This window comes from Raphanus sativus, unplaced genomic scaffold (assembly GCF_000801105.2).
Source record: "Raphanus sativus cultivar WK10039 unplaced genomic scaffold, ASM80110v3 Scaffold0845, whole genome shotgun sequence".
In the NCBI taxonomy this organism is placed as follows: domain Eukaryota; kingdom Viridiplantae; phylum Streptophyta; class Magnoliopsida; order Brassicales; family Brassicaceae; genus Raphanus; species Raphanus sativus.
This window is the reverse complement of record NW_026616159.1, coordinates 515-14,181: the sequence shown is the minus strand read 5'-3', so window position 1 is coordinate 14,181 and position 13,667 is coordinate 515. Positions and strand designations below refer to the sequence as shown.

The window sequence follows — 13,667 nt, the reverse complement described above, 5'->3', positions numbered from 1 at the left end:
GAGTTCTATGATGATTGTTTGTGTTATTTTCCAAAAAATCAAGTAAAATGAATTTGTTTTTTTTTTGTTGCTAAAAAGTAGAATGAAATTTGATTAAGAAAAAACAGCCGATTGGATCAAATCTATTAATATCATTTCTTGTGACTTTTTCTTCTTATTGATAAATAAACAAAGCTTAAAAAGCATGTAGATAAAGTATAGTAAATATAATGGAAGTGTAAATAACCATAACAGCTAGCTACTATGTCCATTACAACCTTAATCTTAAAGTATTCCATCAGCTCAGCTTCAGTTTTGTTCCTTGAACAAGATATACACCAAATTTTTATTCAATTTCAGACGGCTTCACGTGCTGGAGAAGGCGAATTCCGACAAAGAGGACAGGTACCATGAATCTTCAGCCATGCATCTATACATTCAGTATGGAAGCAATGCTCACATTCCGGTATGCACCTCACAGTGTCTTTGCTCGCATACTCCGATAAACAAATAGGACACACAATATCATTAACTCCCGGTAATCTTCTACTCTCTCCTAGCTCCACTTTCTTATACGATTCTATTGTAGATTCGTCAAGACCCGCCGTGACTGTTGCCCCGCTTGTTTGAGCTGCAGCGATAGCCACGTCTCGTCGTCTCCAGGAAGTGAATCTCTCAGAGGTGCAAACTCCGATAGCAATACAAGTAGCAAAGATTATGACTGGTCCGAAAATGGCTAGGCTTATAATTTTGAGCACTTGTAATTCCGTGTTGTTATGGCCTGCCAAAATCACGTTTTCATAGGTCAATAATCAACTCTACCAGCCGTCCTTATTGTAGATATATAAATTATAATAGTGTTTTATATACGGAAAACGACATTCTTGCGTGTGATGTAACAAGAGTGGATTTGATCTTTTGAAAAGGTGATTAAACAATTCATTAATTAATAGTCAACTGCTCAAATGTCAAATATATTGCATACTATATGTTTTTTTCTAGTTGATAATGAGTGGATTATTGACCTAAAAATTGAGTGATTCCTTGGATTTGAAGTCTTACACAAACACAACTTATTCAGCATTTTTTACAATTATAAGAAGAGTAATTCTTACCGGATTTTCCAAAAGGGAAGCAATTGACTTGAAGAGAAGCGTTGCTTATGAATCCACATCTCAAGTGATCTCTCTCACAATTGCTACAAATTGGAGAATCCCATTTTAGCCAAAGATCTTGATTGTTGACATAAGTAGAGAGTCTCCGTTTCTCAGGAACAACCGGTCGAGAAACAGGAACATCTAATGTCTTGACAATCTGACAAGAAGTCAGCATAGATTTCGCGATATCTAAATTAGTTGTAGCCAAGAAGGAGGTCGTGGAGTTGCCAAGACATGGGATGGTGTCAAACCCGGACGACGTAGCAATCTCATAAGGACAGGTCAAGAACGTGAATTTGACAAGGTAAAGAGCAGAGAAAGGAGAACCCGAAAGGTCAAAGGTCAGAAGCTTTCTTGCTAAGCAAGCCTCAGGGTCGTAGAGACGAATATGCTGGCTTTTATAGTCGATCTCTCGGACAAGAAATGTTCCGGACTTCGGAAGGTTGAGAGCTGTGTTTTGACTAATGGTGCAGTGGAGATCGAACCCTGGGTGGCCACAGAAGTCAGGCTGGTTCGGCTCTAGCCAGAAAGGGAAGCGGACATGGACATCTTGAAGACCACATGAGGAAGAAGAACAATCTTTTGGCTGCGAAGCACGTAAGAGAGGTAAAAGGAAGAAGATGAAAAAGAAGGGTTGGTTTGAGAAAGTCATACTTTGGTTTTGGTATCAAGGGAGCGACATGAAGACTTGTTCTTATTAACTTTATATCATTCTAAGATAAATTTAAATATTCTCTTGGTTCGATTAAACAATATTATAGTCGGAGGATCTAGAGAAATGCCGTAGTTCTCTTCCTATGATGCTCGCCAGAAAACAAATGTTTGAAATAAAAGAGACATGTTTAGGGAAGACTAAACCTTTTAGATATTCAAAAGATAACCTTGATTAACGCATAATATATAGTAATAAAAAAAGAGAAACATCTAGCGGTCCAAAAAATTCTAACATTGCCATAATACAATAAAGGATCATTTATAAATAATTTATATTTGCTGCAATTCAAATCAACAAAAGAATATGCCTCAGTCTGCAAGATTTTTAAAAGCTATCATCATGCAAACCATGACTGTAGTATAATTTATCAATAACTTATAAGTTGAGAACATATTGTCTATTTTTTATGATTTTAGATTAATGCCTCTAGTATAAATTGCCAAAATACATGCAAGTGAACCAAAAAAAAAAACAAATCAAATCAAATTTACAGGTTGCCAAAAAGAAAAACAAAAAGATTTAAAGAAAGAACATTTACCTAAGTGAATGATAAATGTACATTAGTAACTAAAATTAAAATCTGATTTATATGAAGAGACTATAATATCATCAAGGGGGTGTAGCTCATATGGTAGAGCGCTCGCTTCGCATGCGAGAGGCACGGGGTTCGATTCCCCGCACCTCCAAGGCTTTGGAGTTCCACAGTTTTTTTTTTTTGCCTCATTCATTTCTTAATCACAGAGACATGCATTTTGCTCTACTTGTTCAAAAGGAAAAATAACTAAAAAGCAAATCAAAATCTACTGTAACACTGAAATTGTCATTACCAGGAAATATGTTCACGGATAAATTAACAACACAACTTGTACATATGTCCAAAAGATGACAGATAGTTAAAAAGCAGTTGAGAAACAAAAGCCACGGATTTTTATATAAAGGCAAACCAAACAAGAGTGTATATGTACCATAATTCCAAGTAGTTAAGAGTGTAACGATTCACACAAGAACCAATTCTAGTGTTCCTGAGAGCGAACCACTTCATCAAGATGGTAATCCATCACATCAGACAAGGCTTCAAGGAATGCACCCTCGCTAGTCCCGGGAAGCACAGCCTCTTGAGCTTCCTCCGCCATCTCCTCCACTAGAGACTTCTTGCTCAGAGTTTCTCTGCACATCATGTTCCCAATCTCAAACGCTGTCAATCCTCTCTCTGCTCCTTTCTTCAGAAGCATCGTTGAGATTCTGAGTGTTCTAGCAGTTTTCAATGGCATCTTCCATCCATGGAACTTCAGGAGGTTGATATCTTCCTCGGCGTTAAGTGATCTTATGTAGTCTAGTGTCTCGCTAGAGTATGGTTTCCTGGCTTGTGACCAGTAAAGCCACTCGAACGTGCAATCCTCAAACTGTTGCATAAACAAGAATCAGTTTCAGACAATAAATAGACAAAACAAAAACAATATTAGAATAGAACTTACGCTTTCAGGCAAGCAGTAACCATGATCAATGGGAACCAGAACAACATTTCCTTCTTTGTCTTTTCTCATTAAAATATTACCACCATGCCTATCTGCGTTAGCCAGTCTAATATCCAGCACAGAGATCTTGTGAACCTCCTCCACAGGAAACGAAGCTGGACCCATATCTTCACAGCTACCATCATTCTCAGTAAACATCTGAAGCGATCCAATCTTGGTCTTAACCCCTTTCGGATGGTTAAAACCAGGATGCAAGCATTCAACCATAGCCGTGGGAGGCACGCCAGCGAAACCTCTCTCTTCACCACTTTTGGGATGATCTAACAAGTAAGCAGCGACTTCCCTCAACGCACCTTCTCCAACCTTCGTCCCTTTCTTCAAACCTTCTCCGTTGGGCGAAAGCGGTAAGCCGTGTGGATTGTTCTCAGCCGTTGGCTCCTCATCTATAGGCTTAAACACACCAACGTACTTGTTCCCAGACGAAGCCTGCATGAAATAAGCACCTCCTGTTCCCTCTCTCGACCTCACAGGAGCGTTCCCACTTCTCAACCCATCAGAAGCAGAGCTAATCATATCTCTCACCACAAAAGGCAACTTCGCTTTAGGATTAACGACGAGAGGCTCCAAAGAGAACTGCTTCGGAGCAACAACAGACAACTCAAAGCTCTTACCATCCACAGGCTTACCACGAACCTTAGCAGATCTCCTCACAAGCAGATGCAAAACAGAGTCACCATTCCTACAGATATCATCAATAAGACTCTGGTCCTCAAGCTTCTCCCCTTCGTAAACAATCTCCGAATCAACAAAGTCTCCGCCTTTCTGCTTCGAAATCTGCTTCTTCACATACCCAATGTTCCTCCCTCTCTCAACGTGAAACCTACAGTGCTTCCCGCACGTTGTCTTAACATCAAGAACCTGGAGATCAGACACCTTGACGACCAGATGAAGCACGTTCCCTTCGCCGACACCGTACTCGCGAATGTTGGAGCCGCTCCTGGCGAGCTCCCTCCCTCCGAAGACGAGCTTCTGGTTCCTCACGACGAAACCGCGGTGGGACTGGATCCGGAGCTTGACGGACTCGATGGAGTCGGACTCGAGGACACGCATGGGTACCATCACGGTTCCGGGGAGGGTTAGGTAGACCAAAATGGTCTCTTCGGGGAGGGAATCGGCGCGAGAGAGAGGCATTAGAAGAGGAGGCTCGCTACGAACCGGGCTTATGGTCACACCAGCTGATGACATCTTTTAGAGAAATGTAACGAACTTTTCAAACCGGCGAAAAAAAAAAAGTTGCTATTTACAAACAAACAAACACCGCGAGAAATGCCCTAAATTCCCAAATCAATCATCTTCCGGAGACAACAGTAAACCCTAGGGGGAAATCAAATCCAATTTTGATGAATCGTTGAGCAAAATCTGGAATCGAGCGAAACGACGGCGTATTACAAGAGAGCGGATTCTAACCAGAAGGAAAGAACCAAAGAGGGAAAGGGGACGGGAAGTGGGGATTTAAGGAGGATTCTAATTATAGATTTAGGGGTTGAATCGATGGCGTACAAAGCGTTCGCAGCTCGAGAAAACAGGGGAGAGGATGAAGACTTTAGGACAGAGAAAGAGAGAGAGAGGTTTTGCGAAAGGGAAAGAGAGACAGAATGACACGTGTCTGTGTTTAATTTGTTCGTGTGACGTGTTTAAGGAGAGTTTGGTTCTTTTTTTGCGTCAAAGGTGACGACGGTCCACGTCTAATACACCGTTTTAGGATAATGATTGGTATAGAGCTTAATTGTTCCGGTTTTGGGAGGGGATTTAATGGTCAGTGAACCTGTTTGATTAACGGATATGTTAATCATATGGGCCTAAAGTTTTAGATTTAGGCCTTTTATATTTTCTTTGATAATTATTATACATGGGTTTAAGTCCAGCCTTTGGTTGTCAGTACAAATCCCTGTTTATGCCACTGTTGGGCATGGTTCTCTACTTCTCTTCCTTTTTTTTTTGGTAACTACATGGTTCTCTTCTTGTTCTGAAAATACAGAATGTTCTTTCTCGTTAGATGATGTTTCCAGTGACCAGAAGGCGGTTCGAGTCCTTGAAGAAGCCAAAAAACAAAGCTCATAGGTCCAAACAGTTGCTTGGCAAAATGCATATGGTTACATCTTGTAAGTCTGTAAGGATGCCATTATAATTTACATAGATAAAACATAAGATATATTACCCACTCACATCCAACTCAAAGAAGGAAAAAGTCTAATATGTATTTCATATAAATATGTAACTTGAGTCAAGTCACTTGACATATATGTATGTATAACATAATGTTAGCAAATATAATGAAAACTGGATTCCTTTCACTCTAAGAAACAAAAAGAAAAGAAAAAGATTTATCTATGTCTAAGTTGAACCTCAAGTTTGCCTCTACACTGAACAAACAAAGAGAAGAAGCTTTCACTTGAAGGTGAAAGCTACAAATCACCAGAAACCTGTGAACTATGAGATGGTACTAATGGCTGCTGCTGCTGCATCAAGCTGCTTTGTGGGTAACCCGCTGCTGCTATAAGCTTCTCTCTCGTCAATGGATCCGACCCGTTATTAGACTTTACCACAAAAGTGTGAAACACTCTGTCTTCAGCAGATGAAAGCGTAGACTCCATCACACTAACCTCTGAGTTTCTCATTGCTTGTATGATTCTCGAAGCTGGATGTGTCTCCAACGGTGAGATCATTCTCACAACAACCTCTTCTTCCCCAGCTTGAATCTCAACAGCTTCTGTACTATCTACTGTTCTTACTCCTTCAGCTTCAATGCTCTTTACCTTTTCTTGAAGCTCTTTGATGTAAGAGATAGCGTCTTCAAGAAGAGAAGCTTTGTCCATCTTAGAGATGTTCGGAACAACAGCTCGCAAAGCGTAGAATCTCTGGTTAAGCTTCTCCCGTCTCTGCCTCTCAGCTTCAACGTGGTTTAACGGCTCTTCTCTTCCGTTTGCAGGCTTCCTCCCTCGCTTTTTCGGTCTCTTCTCCTCCACAACACAAGCTCCTCCTCCTCCTCCTGCTACAACCACATTTGCATTCTCTTGCACTTTCACATCACTTCCTTGAGACGTGTAACCTTTGTTGTTGTGATCAAAGCTATTCAGTTCCTGTCCGAAAAGCTTGTGAACCCCTCCTACTCTACTCGGCTCAACTCTCCTCATGAACAAACCCTGAACAGACCTAACCAACTCAACATTCTCAGGCAAAGACCAAACAGAACCAAGCTCAACCACACCAGCATCAGTAGGAACCATAACAACCGTCCTGATCCCAGCCCTCTTCGCCATAAAAGACCTGAAACAGTAATCATAACCAACCTCATCCGAAACCCACCACACATGTCTCCCTTCAGAAAAGCACCTCCCAGGACCACCTTCACCGTGATTAAAGAAAAAATACATGGAAGCCAAGAAGAAAGTCTCGGTAGCCGTAACGTTCTCCAAGCTCAGAGCGTAGTTGTTGTCTTCGTCGGATTCGCCAAACACTCTCTGAAGCTTATGCAACACTCTCCTCCTCATCTCCTGCCATCTCATCATCTCTTCTTCTTCCTCTAATCCGCTAACGAGTTTTGACTCTTCTGAGTGGTTTGGCTCGCGGCAGCACCCGTCTCCCCAGCCTAGGACTTGGTGTCCGGATCTAGACACGGTCTGCTGCCACAGAATGGAGTAGTTCCAGCTGAAATTCTCCGAGTTTGGCCACTCCACGAGACTAGATAGCTTCTTGTTCAGGGTATCGTCGGTTTCCGTAAATAGAAAGAGATTCTGATTGGATGATGAGATTGTTCTGAGGAAATCAGAAGCTGAGTTCCCTAAAACTGCATTAGCTATGGACGTCTCTTCCTCGTCCCATCCTAAATCGTTCATTATTCTCACTTTCTTCTCTACCTAACAAAATCCAAAAACCAAACCTTTCTTGTATGTGATGACTCAGTAGTGATGCTTGAAACCATGTAAACGCAGATAGTTTCTGATTAAAAACGAGAACTTTAACGAGAGAAAGTGGTGAAAGGTTCGAACTTTGAATTCAAAAATGGAGAATTGAATTGAGTTTTTTGAAACAAGAGAAGGTATGAAAAGAAACAAGAGGTTGAAGAGAAGATACAGTTTTGAGTTTGAGAGGAGAGGAGAGGAGTGTGGGGTAAAGTTTGTAATGTATGAATGCTCTTTTTGAAAAAACACAAACCATGGTTACTTATGCATGTTACTAGAGTTTGGTTATGAAAACCATGGTTGAGTTTCCCTCCCTGGTAGAATCCCGATTAATGTGTTAACTTAAAACATACATTCCCTGATTTTGAGATTAATGACTTTGTTTGTTTGTTTCCGGATAAATATAAACCATATTCTCTGTTCATTTATTTTTTGAAAATTAATACTACTGTATTCTATGATTGATGAAGCTTTTATCATATTTTCTAGTCAGATCTATACTATTAAAGCAGAATCCTATTTGAATTTTTACCTAAATCTACCATTCTATTATAAGAAAGTCGCAAGTTTCATTAAGGATATTTCTGTTATTTTGTATTATTTTTAATTAATGGGTCTTTTAGTTATAGGCCCAAACTTTTTTTGTTCCTTTAGTTTCACGGTTTTGGGCCATTTAGACCGATTTTAATATTTATCTAAGTTCACATTTTTCATTTGGGCCATTTGGGCCAAGTTCTAATATTGATATTAACAAATATTTACACATAATTATTATTATTTATTTTCCTCAATATAATTAAAACTTTCTGAAAATATTTTAATATTGATAATGAAAGACTTAAATTATTAAAAGAATATAATATTAATTTATTCACAAGTTAAATCTGTTAAAAATTATATCTTTCAAAAATTCAGTACATAAAAGTGAAAATTGATTGAAAAAATTTAAAATATCACTTCAAATTTTTGAAAAAAAATTCAAGTTCAATTTTAAACAGAAATACCCATTTATACAATAAAAATAAAAATAAAACAATACAATAAAAATAAATGAAAATATTTCATTTCACAAACTTATTCAAAATTTATAAAAAAAAAAGAAAAATAAATCCGCGCTGTTAAAGCGCGGGTCAAAACCTAGTTACCCTTAAATCTCGGTTCTAGTTTTGTTCACTCGATTTGTTATAATTTTAAGAATTTTTTGGTGGGCGTTATAATTTTAAGATTTTGTTTAATTGTAGAGTTTGTTTTATATTTTCAGTGTATTATAGAAAATTTATAGTTTTTACCTATATACATAATTTATTAATTTTTTTTTAAAATAGTTTTCTTCATATGTATGAAAAATTCGTAAAAGAAATTTATTATGAAATAAAGGGAGTATAAACAAGTGTCTGTAGTTACGTAAGATTTAATATATACACATATAGATTTAACAAGTATAAATCACATCAAATAAAGTATTTTGAACCAAACTGTACTGGATTAATTGTTTATAATATTTTCTCATCCAATAAAAATAAATCACATGCATTTTTTTCTGTGCAATAAACCACATACATATTTTACAATCCCCGGATACATATTTGTATCCGGGGATTGTAAACTGTGTCCGCCGATTTTAGGATTTCAACCTTGTATGTTTTGCCCTTGTGGTAATGAAGGAATGAATCAACTTTGACGGGAAAAAAACCACATACATAAGAAAAACAAAAACAAAAAAGAACAAAATCGACTGAATTGTAGGGGGTCACGTGGTCGTGGGGTGCTGGTTATTTCAGACATCGTTATAAACGTGGGTCCATTTAATTGGACTCTACGTTATCTTATTAGTACTTATTGCTATCATTAAAAATCTTTTAATTCGATTTGGACTATTACGTTTTCCTTTATTTTGAATTTTTATAAGAGAAATTTATGTGTCGCACAGGATTTGCGTGAATCTCATGCACAATAGTAACGTTCAACAAAAGGAGACTCATTCCGTGAGAGCACATGTGATGAGTTTAACCTACTTTTTTTTCTCATCTCCTCGTGTGTGTGTGCCTGTAACTTTCTAATTGTTTGCTCGTCTCGATTTTAAATAAAATTTATATTAATTAATACCTGATTATTTATAATTTATCCTAAAAGTATTATTGCTTGAGTTTATATTGGGTCTAATTAAAGTTAGATAATGAGATCACTATCACTACGCTTTTGTATAGGAATGATTTATTATGATGTTGTCAAGAAAAGAGAATAATGTTTTATGGTAATAATTCAAAGAAACATATTAATACTGTAATGATTTATAGACACAACTTTGTATGCTCTGTACGGCCAAGTAGATAACTAGACCAAGCCACTATGATAGCTAACAATTTATAGAGGGGATAACGAAGCCATATGCACCACGCTATTTTGTACAAGTCGTTCATGCGGATCCAGGGGCGGTCCTGAGCACAGCAAGGTGAAACATTAGACTAGGGCCCCCAATTTTTTTAAAAATATTTACACTGAAAAAGGCCCCCAAATTAGCTAAAAAATTTTTTTTAGTTAAAACCTTTGTAAAATGTTTCAGGTCTCCCATCTTTCAGGAACGCCCCTGTGCGGATCACAACGCGTTTCTAATGCTTACTACTAATAAGTAATAACGAAGGAAGCAGAAGTTTTTAAAACGAAGCTATATTGAGTCTATATATATATATATGTATTTACATTTGTTCGTACAGATTTCAACAAGGAAGGTAGGGTTTATTAACGTATGGCAGAGAGCAAATAGAGGAGAAATGTGGGGTCATGTGGAGACAATCGTGAATACGGTGGTCTTTATTACAGGCAATTACTTCTCATGTTCTCACACGCTTTTATACCATATGATTTGTCATGTTTCACTTATTTTAGTATATTAAAATATTTTTCTCTCACGCTAGACGCGTTTTATTTTTAGACAAGTTACGGAAATATATACCAAGCTAGTCGAAATTTGAAATGAAAGTTATTTTGAATAATGCAGTCACGATTGATATCGTTTAAGTTGTTTGTTTAATAGATGATAGTGATGCAGTTAGGAACCAATGAACAAAGTCATAAACTATAGGAACTAATGAAAAAAATAATTGATTGGCTTACGCAACTAATCTTTGTCCGTCACGCGTTTTCGTGGGCTTTCGAGGGGCCCATGAGATCGACATTTTAACTTTATATTTCTTTAAAGTACGGCAAATACATCATGCGCCACGTTCCCCCTTTTTAATCTCGCACGTCCCACGTGTGACAAATGCTAACCCAAGCTTAGTGTACTTCGCCCATGGTTTTGATTTAGTTAACAAAATATATAACCTTTTTTGTTATTCTGCTGTAAGTTAGTATTAGATTTAGAGGTAAAAATTCATGTGCAAGAGTAGTTAATAATACTAAAATCAAGCACCAGAAAAAAATACAACGTTATCTAATTAGAATGTATAAGTTGACTTGACTAAGAAACTCGTTTGTGCAATTAATATTTTTTTAAAATTGAAGACCAAAGAACGTGATATCTGCCTGGACCAGTGTCAGTAACGTTGCCGTTTCATTCGAATTTAGACAATCAGTTCGATGAACGAGTTTTCACGTACGCTCACTCGCTATAATACAAAACGTTTTCTTCTCCTTTTATATATGCCGTTTTGTTTTCTTTATACGGAATTTTATTTAATTTCAAAACAACTAAAGGCATCGTAGATTTATTATGGTTTGTATTAAATGCACCGACATACTCGGGAACTAAAAGTCTCACCGACAGAAATTCTTCCCCGACATCATAGACGTACTAATGCTACTAACTTAACCCAACAAATATCAATGCTCGCGAGGTTTAACAGTCAACGATAATTGGTCGGGCTCGGCCCATTAGAATCATAGGCCTAAAGGAATAAACTAAGCCCATTAAACGTCGTACCTCTCTCTTAATGGGTTCAAAGAACTAACCGACTAGCTCGATCGGATTTTTTCATACATAGCGTCATAGCCTACATTTCTTTGTTTGGTTGTTGTTTTATCTCCTGCGTTGTGTTACAGACTTACAGTGTGTTTATGTGCGTTTATGTCTTTGTCCCATGGTCATGTCACTATTATTATGGAGAAAGCATTTTTACCCCCAAAAGAAAGTCCGTTCGATATAAAAACTAGCTTCTATGGGGGTCTATTAACTGAGCTCTTAATAAGAAGAACCTGGCAGATTCGCTTTAGCGATGGCTCATTATTTAGTTTAGTAAATTAATATTAGTATTATAATACCTATGGTTAATTATTCTTGTATATATAAAGACAAATGTAAAAACCTACTCCCTTAATATTTTTAGTATTGATTGTCTTAACTTTCTAATTATTAAAGAAAACCCTCACCTAAGACCACGTTCATCGTAGTTAATCATCACTCAGAACTTTTAGACATGCGGAGTCACACACTAAGCTTGAGGGAGATCAAGTTTCAAAAAAAAAAAAGGCTTGAGGGAGGTCATAAGCTCGGTGTCGGTGGGAACGTAACGTACAGTGATGAAACCACATGTTAATGAAGAGTACAGTTTGGGCTTTCTATAGGTGGTTAATCACACAACAAAGTCATTTGTCGGCAGATAATTTTGACGTTAGCTCCATAATCCCTGAATTTAATGTATACAATTAGCTAAAAATCACAAATTTTCTTTAATGCATACTCATATCACAAGCAGTATGTGATCAGTCTTGCATGAACATAAGATAATTAAATGTTGTTTATGATTTGATATATTCTCTAACAATAATGATTAAAAAAATTAATTTATCACGCATAACATGTATAACCATAGTTCTTGAGTAAATGGATGTAACTAATTGATAACTGTTTAGCAAGTGGGCTATAGTATAGTACATAACGATGCTGTTAGAAACAATAAAAATGTTGTAGAAAATCACTAATATTAAAAATAATATTAGCAGTTTGGTAAATAATATTTGGTGACGTGGTCTGTTAATTTCCATTAGCAAAAGAGTATTGACGTTTATGAATGGTTGGTTGTCTATCAAGTCAACAGTAAATAAAAATCAGAGTTGGATCACTAATAATAACAAATGATTAGAGACATATTTAATTCACTGTCTTTTATTTCTTCACTCTCCACTACCTAAAGCTGAAGAAAAGAAACAGAGTAAACCAAAAATAAATAAACATGGGAGAAGAGAAGGAGAAGCTGGCGCTTGTGTTAGCTGCGAAGTCAAGATCATTGTTGTACACATCATCACCAGCTACTCCATGTGTGTTTGCCTCTCCGATTCACACTCTTGCCTCTGTTCCGTTTTGCTGGGAAGATCAACCAGGCAAGCCCAAGAACCCTCTTCTTCCTCTTTCTTACCCAAAATATCTTGAACTGCCACCGCGCTTGCTCCTTACTGGAGAGTTAACTCAAATGCCCTTGCCTGAGAGGAAGCATGGGCTCTTTGGGTTCATCAGGAGGAAAGGTAGAGGAGAGATTTTTGTCAGGGGTAGTTATGTCTTTCCGTCGGAGAAAGAGAGAGCAGGTGAGATCAACAACTACAAGAGCATGAAGATCATGAAGTTTAACAGATCAGGGAGCTTCCATGGTGGTGGCTCAGTAAAAGGATCTCACTTTTGGGTAAAGCAGTCGTTTTCTATCTCTCTCTTTTTTTTTGCTTCTTACTTTGGGACTTTTGTCTTAACAACTCTCAACTCTTACTTAACTGGTAAAATGCAGGCAAGTTTGTGTAAGGGATTGAAGCAGGCAATGCCATGGAATAACAAGAAGCTGAGAAGCAAAAGTCTTTGAGCATATTTTCAACTGCACTACAAGCACACAATGATCATCCTTTGGTCTACCTATTGAGGATCAAGTTGATGTAAAAGAGCTACTAATGTGAGTGTATGTAAGACTAGAAATTTCATAATAATGTAAAATTGATAATCTTTCTGAGGGTATGTAAAATATATCATGTGGCAACAAAAGTTTCTGAGCTTTTCAATTTAAATGAATACACCTTATTAAAGGGATGAACAGAGAGTGTACTTAGGCACATGCCTTTTATATAAGGTATCAGAACAAAAGACATGAATGAGGCTTTATTTCATTTGTGAATAGAAAGAGTTAGAAGACAAAAAGGGAATCTGAATGTAAGAAAACAGGGGAAAGCATTGCTTGTCTGATTAGCTCTGTTTCTTCGCAGTGACACCAGCAATAACCTGCAGAAAAAAAGGATCTAAGTAAATACCTGACGGAAATATTGTTTTGGCTAATGCATAATCAAGCAATAAACAATGGGTTAACTAACAAGTCGATCTTGTTGGGGATGGATTGGCACCATCCACAAGGCCCAGCGAATAGGAGGCCCATTACTACCATTCAAAGGATGACCGGCTCGGAGA

At 37.4% G+C, this 13,667-nt stretch overlaps 4 protein-coding genes and 1 non-coding gene across 5 annotated transcripts; 2 read left to right on the top strand and 3 right to left on the bottom strand.

Annotated features, from left to right (window-relative positions):
• Nucleotides 1–149: 149 nt before the first annotated feature.
• LOC108852699 (putative RING-H2 finger protein ATL21A) lies at nt 150–1,803 on the bottom strand. Its single transcript, XM_018626196.2, has 2 exons — nt 1,095–1,803; nt 150–760 (listed from the first exon to the last, which is right to left on the bottom strand). The coding sequence occupies exons 1-2, from the start codon at nt 1,786–1,788 to the stop codon at nt 336–338; spliced, it is 1,119 nt and encodes a 372-aa protein (XP_018481698.1). The 5' UTR covers nt 1,789–1,803; the 3' UTR covers nt 150–335.
• Nucleotides 1,804–2,464: 661 nt separating this feature from the next.
• Nucleotides 2,465–2,537, top strand: TRNAA-CGC (transfer RNA alanine (anticodon CGC)). Its single transcript has one exon. It is a non-coding gene; the product is annotated as a tRNA-Ala (tRNA).
• Nucleotides 2,538–2,674: 137 nt separating this feature from the next.
• LOC130503175 (phosphatidylinositol 4-kinase gamma 4-like) lies at nt 2,675–4,973 on the bottom strand. Its single transcript, XM_056997843.1, has 2 exons — nt 3,327–4,973; nt 2,675–3,254 (listed from the first exon to the last, which is right to left on the bottom strand). The coding sequence occupies exons 1-2, from the start codon at nt 4,569–4,571 to the stop codon at nt 2,865–2,867; spliced, it is 1,635 nt and encodes a 544-aa protein (XP_056853823.1). The 5' UTR covers nt 4,572–4,973; the 3' UTR covers nt 2,675–2,864.
• A 593-nt stretch (nt 4,974–5,566) lies between these two features.
• On the bottom strand, nt 5,567–7,526 carry LOC130503176 (transcription factor ABA-INDUCIBLE bHLH-TYPE-like). Its single transcript, XM_056997844.1, has one exon. The coding sequence runs from the start codon at nt 7,220–7,222 to the stop codon at nt 5,792–5,794; it is 1,431 nt and encodes a 476-aa protein (XP_056853824.1). The 5' UTR covers nt 7,223–7,526; the 3' UTR covers nt 5,567–5,791.
• Nucleotides 7,527–12,384: 4,858 nt separating this feature from the next.
• On the top strand, nt 12,385–13,299 carry LOC108851539 (uncharacterized). The gene is made up of 2 exons (XM_018624980.2): nt 12,385–12,903; nt 13,003–13,299. The coding sequence occupies exons 1-2, from the start codon at nt 12,460–12,462 to the stop codon at nt 13,072–13,074; spliced, it is 516 nt and encodes a 171-aa protein (XP_018480482.1). The 5' UTR covers nt 12,385–12,459; the 3' UTR covers nt 13,075–13,299.
• The last annotated feature ends 368 nt before the right edge of the window (nt 13,300–13,667 follow it).

Bases quoted from the DNA above. Each gene is read 5' to 3' on its own strand.
- LOC130503176 (XM_056997844.1), bottom strand. From the start codon at position 7,222: ATGAACGATTTAGGATGGGACGAGGAAGAGACGTCCATAGCTAATGCA.
- LOC108852699 (XM_018626196.2), bottom strand. From the start codon at position 1,788: ATGACTTTCTCAAACCAACCCTTCTTTTTCATCTTCTTCCTTTTACCT. The intron at 761-1,094 runs GTAAGAATTACT...TGATTTTGGCAG, and splicing joins CTTCCCTTTTGGAAAATCCG to GCCATAACAACACGGAATTA.
- LOC130503175 (XM_056997843.1), bottom strand. From the start codon at position 4,571: ATGTCATCAGCTGGTGTGACCATAAGCCCGGTTCGTAGCGAGCCTCCT. The intron at 3,255-3,326 runs GTAAGTTCTATT...TTTATGCAACAG, and splicing joins GTTACTGCTTGCCTGAAAGC to TTTGAGGATTGCACGTTCGA.
- LOC108851539 (XM_018624980.2), top strand. From the start codon at position 12,460: ATGGGAGAAGAGAAGGAGAAGCTGGCGCTTGTGTTAGCTGCGAAGTCA. The intron at 12,904-13,002 runs GTAAAGCAGTCG...GGTAAAATGCAG, and splicing joins TAAAAGGATCTCACTTTTGG to GCAAGTTTGTGTAAGGGATT.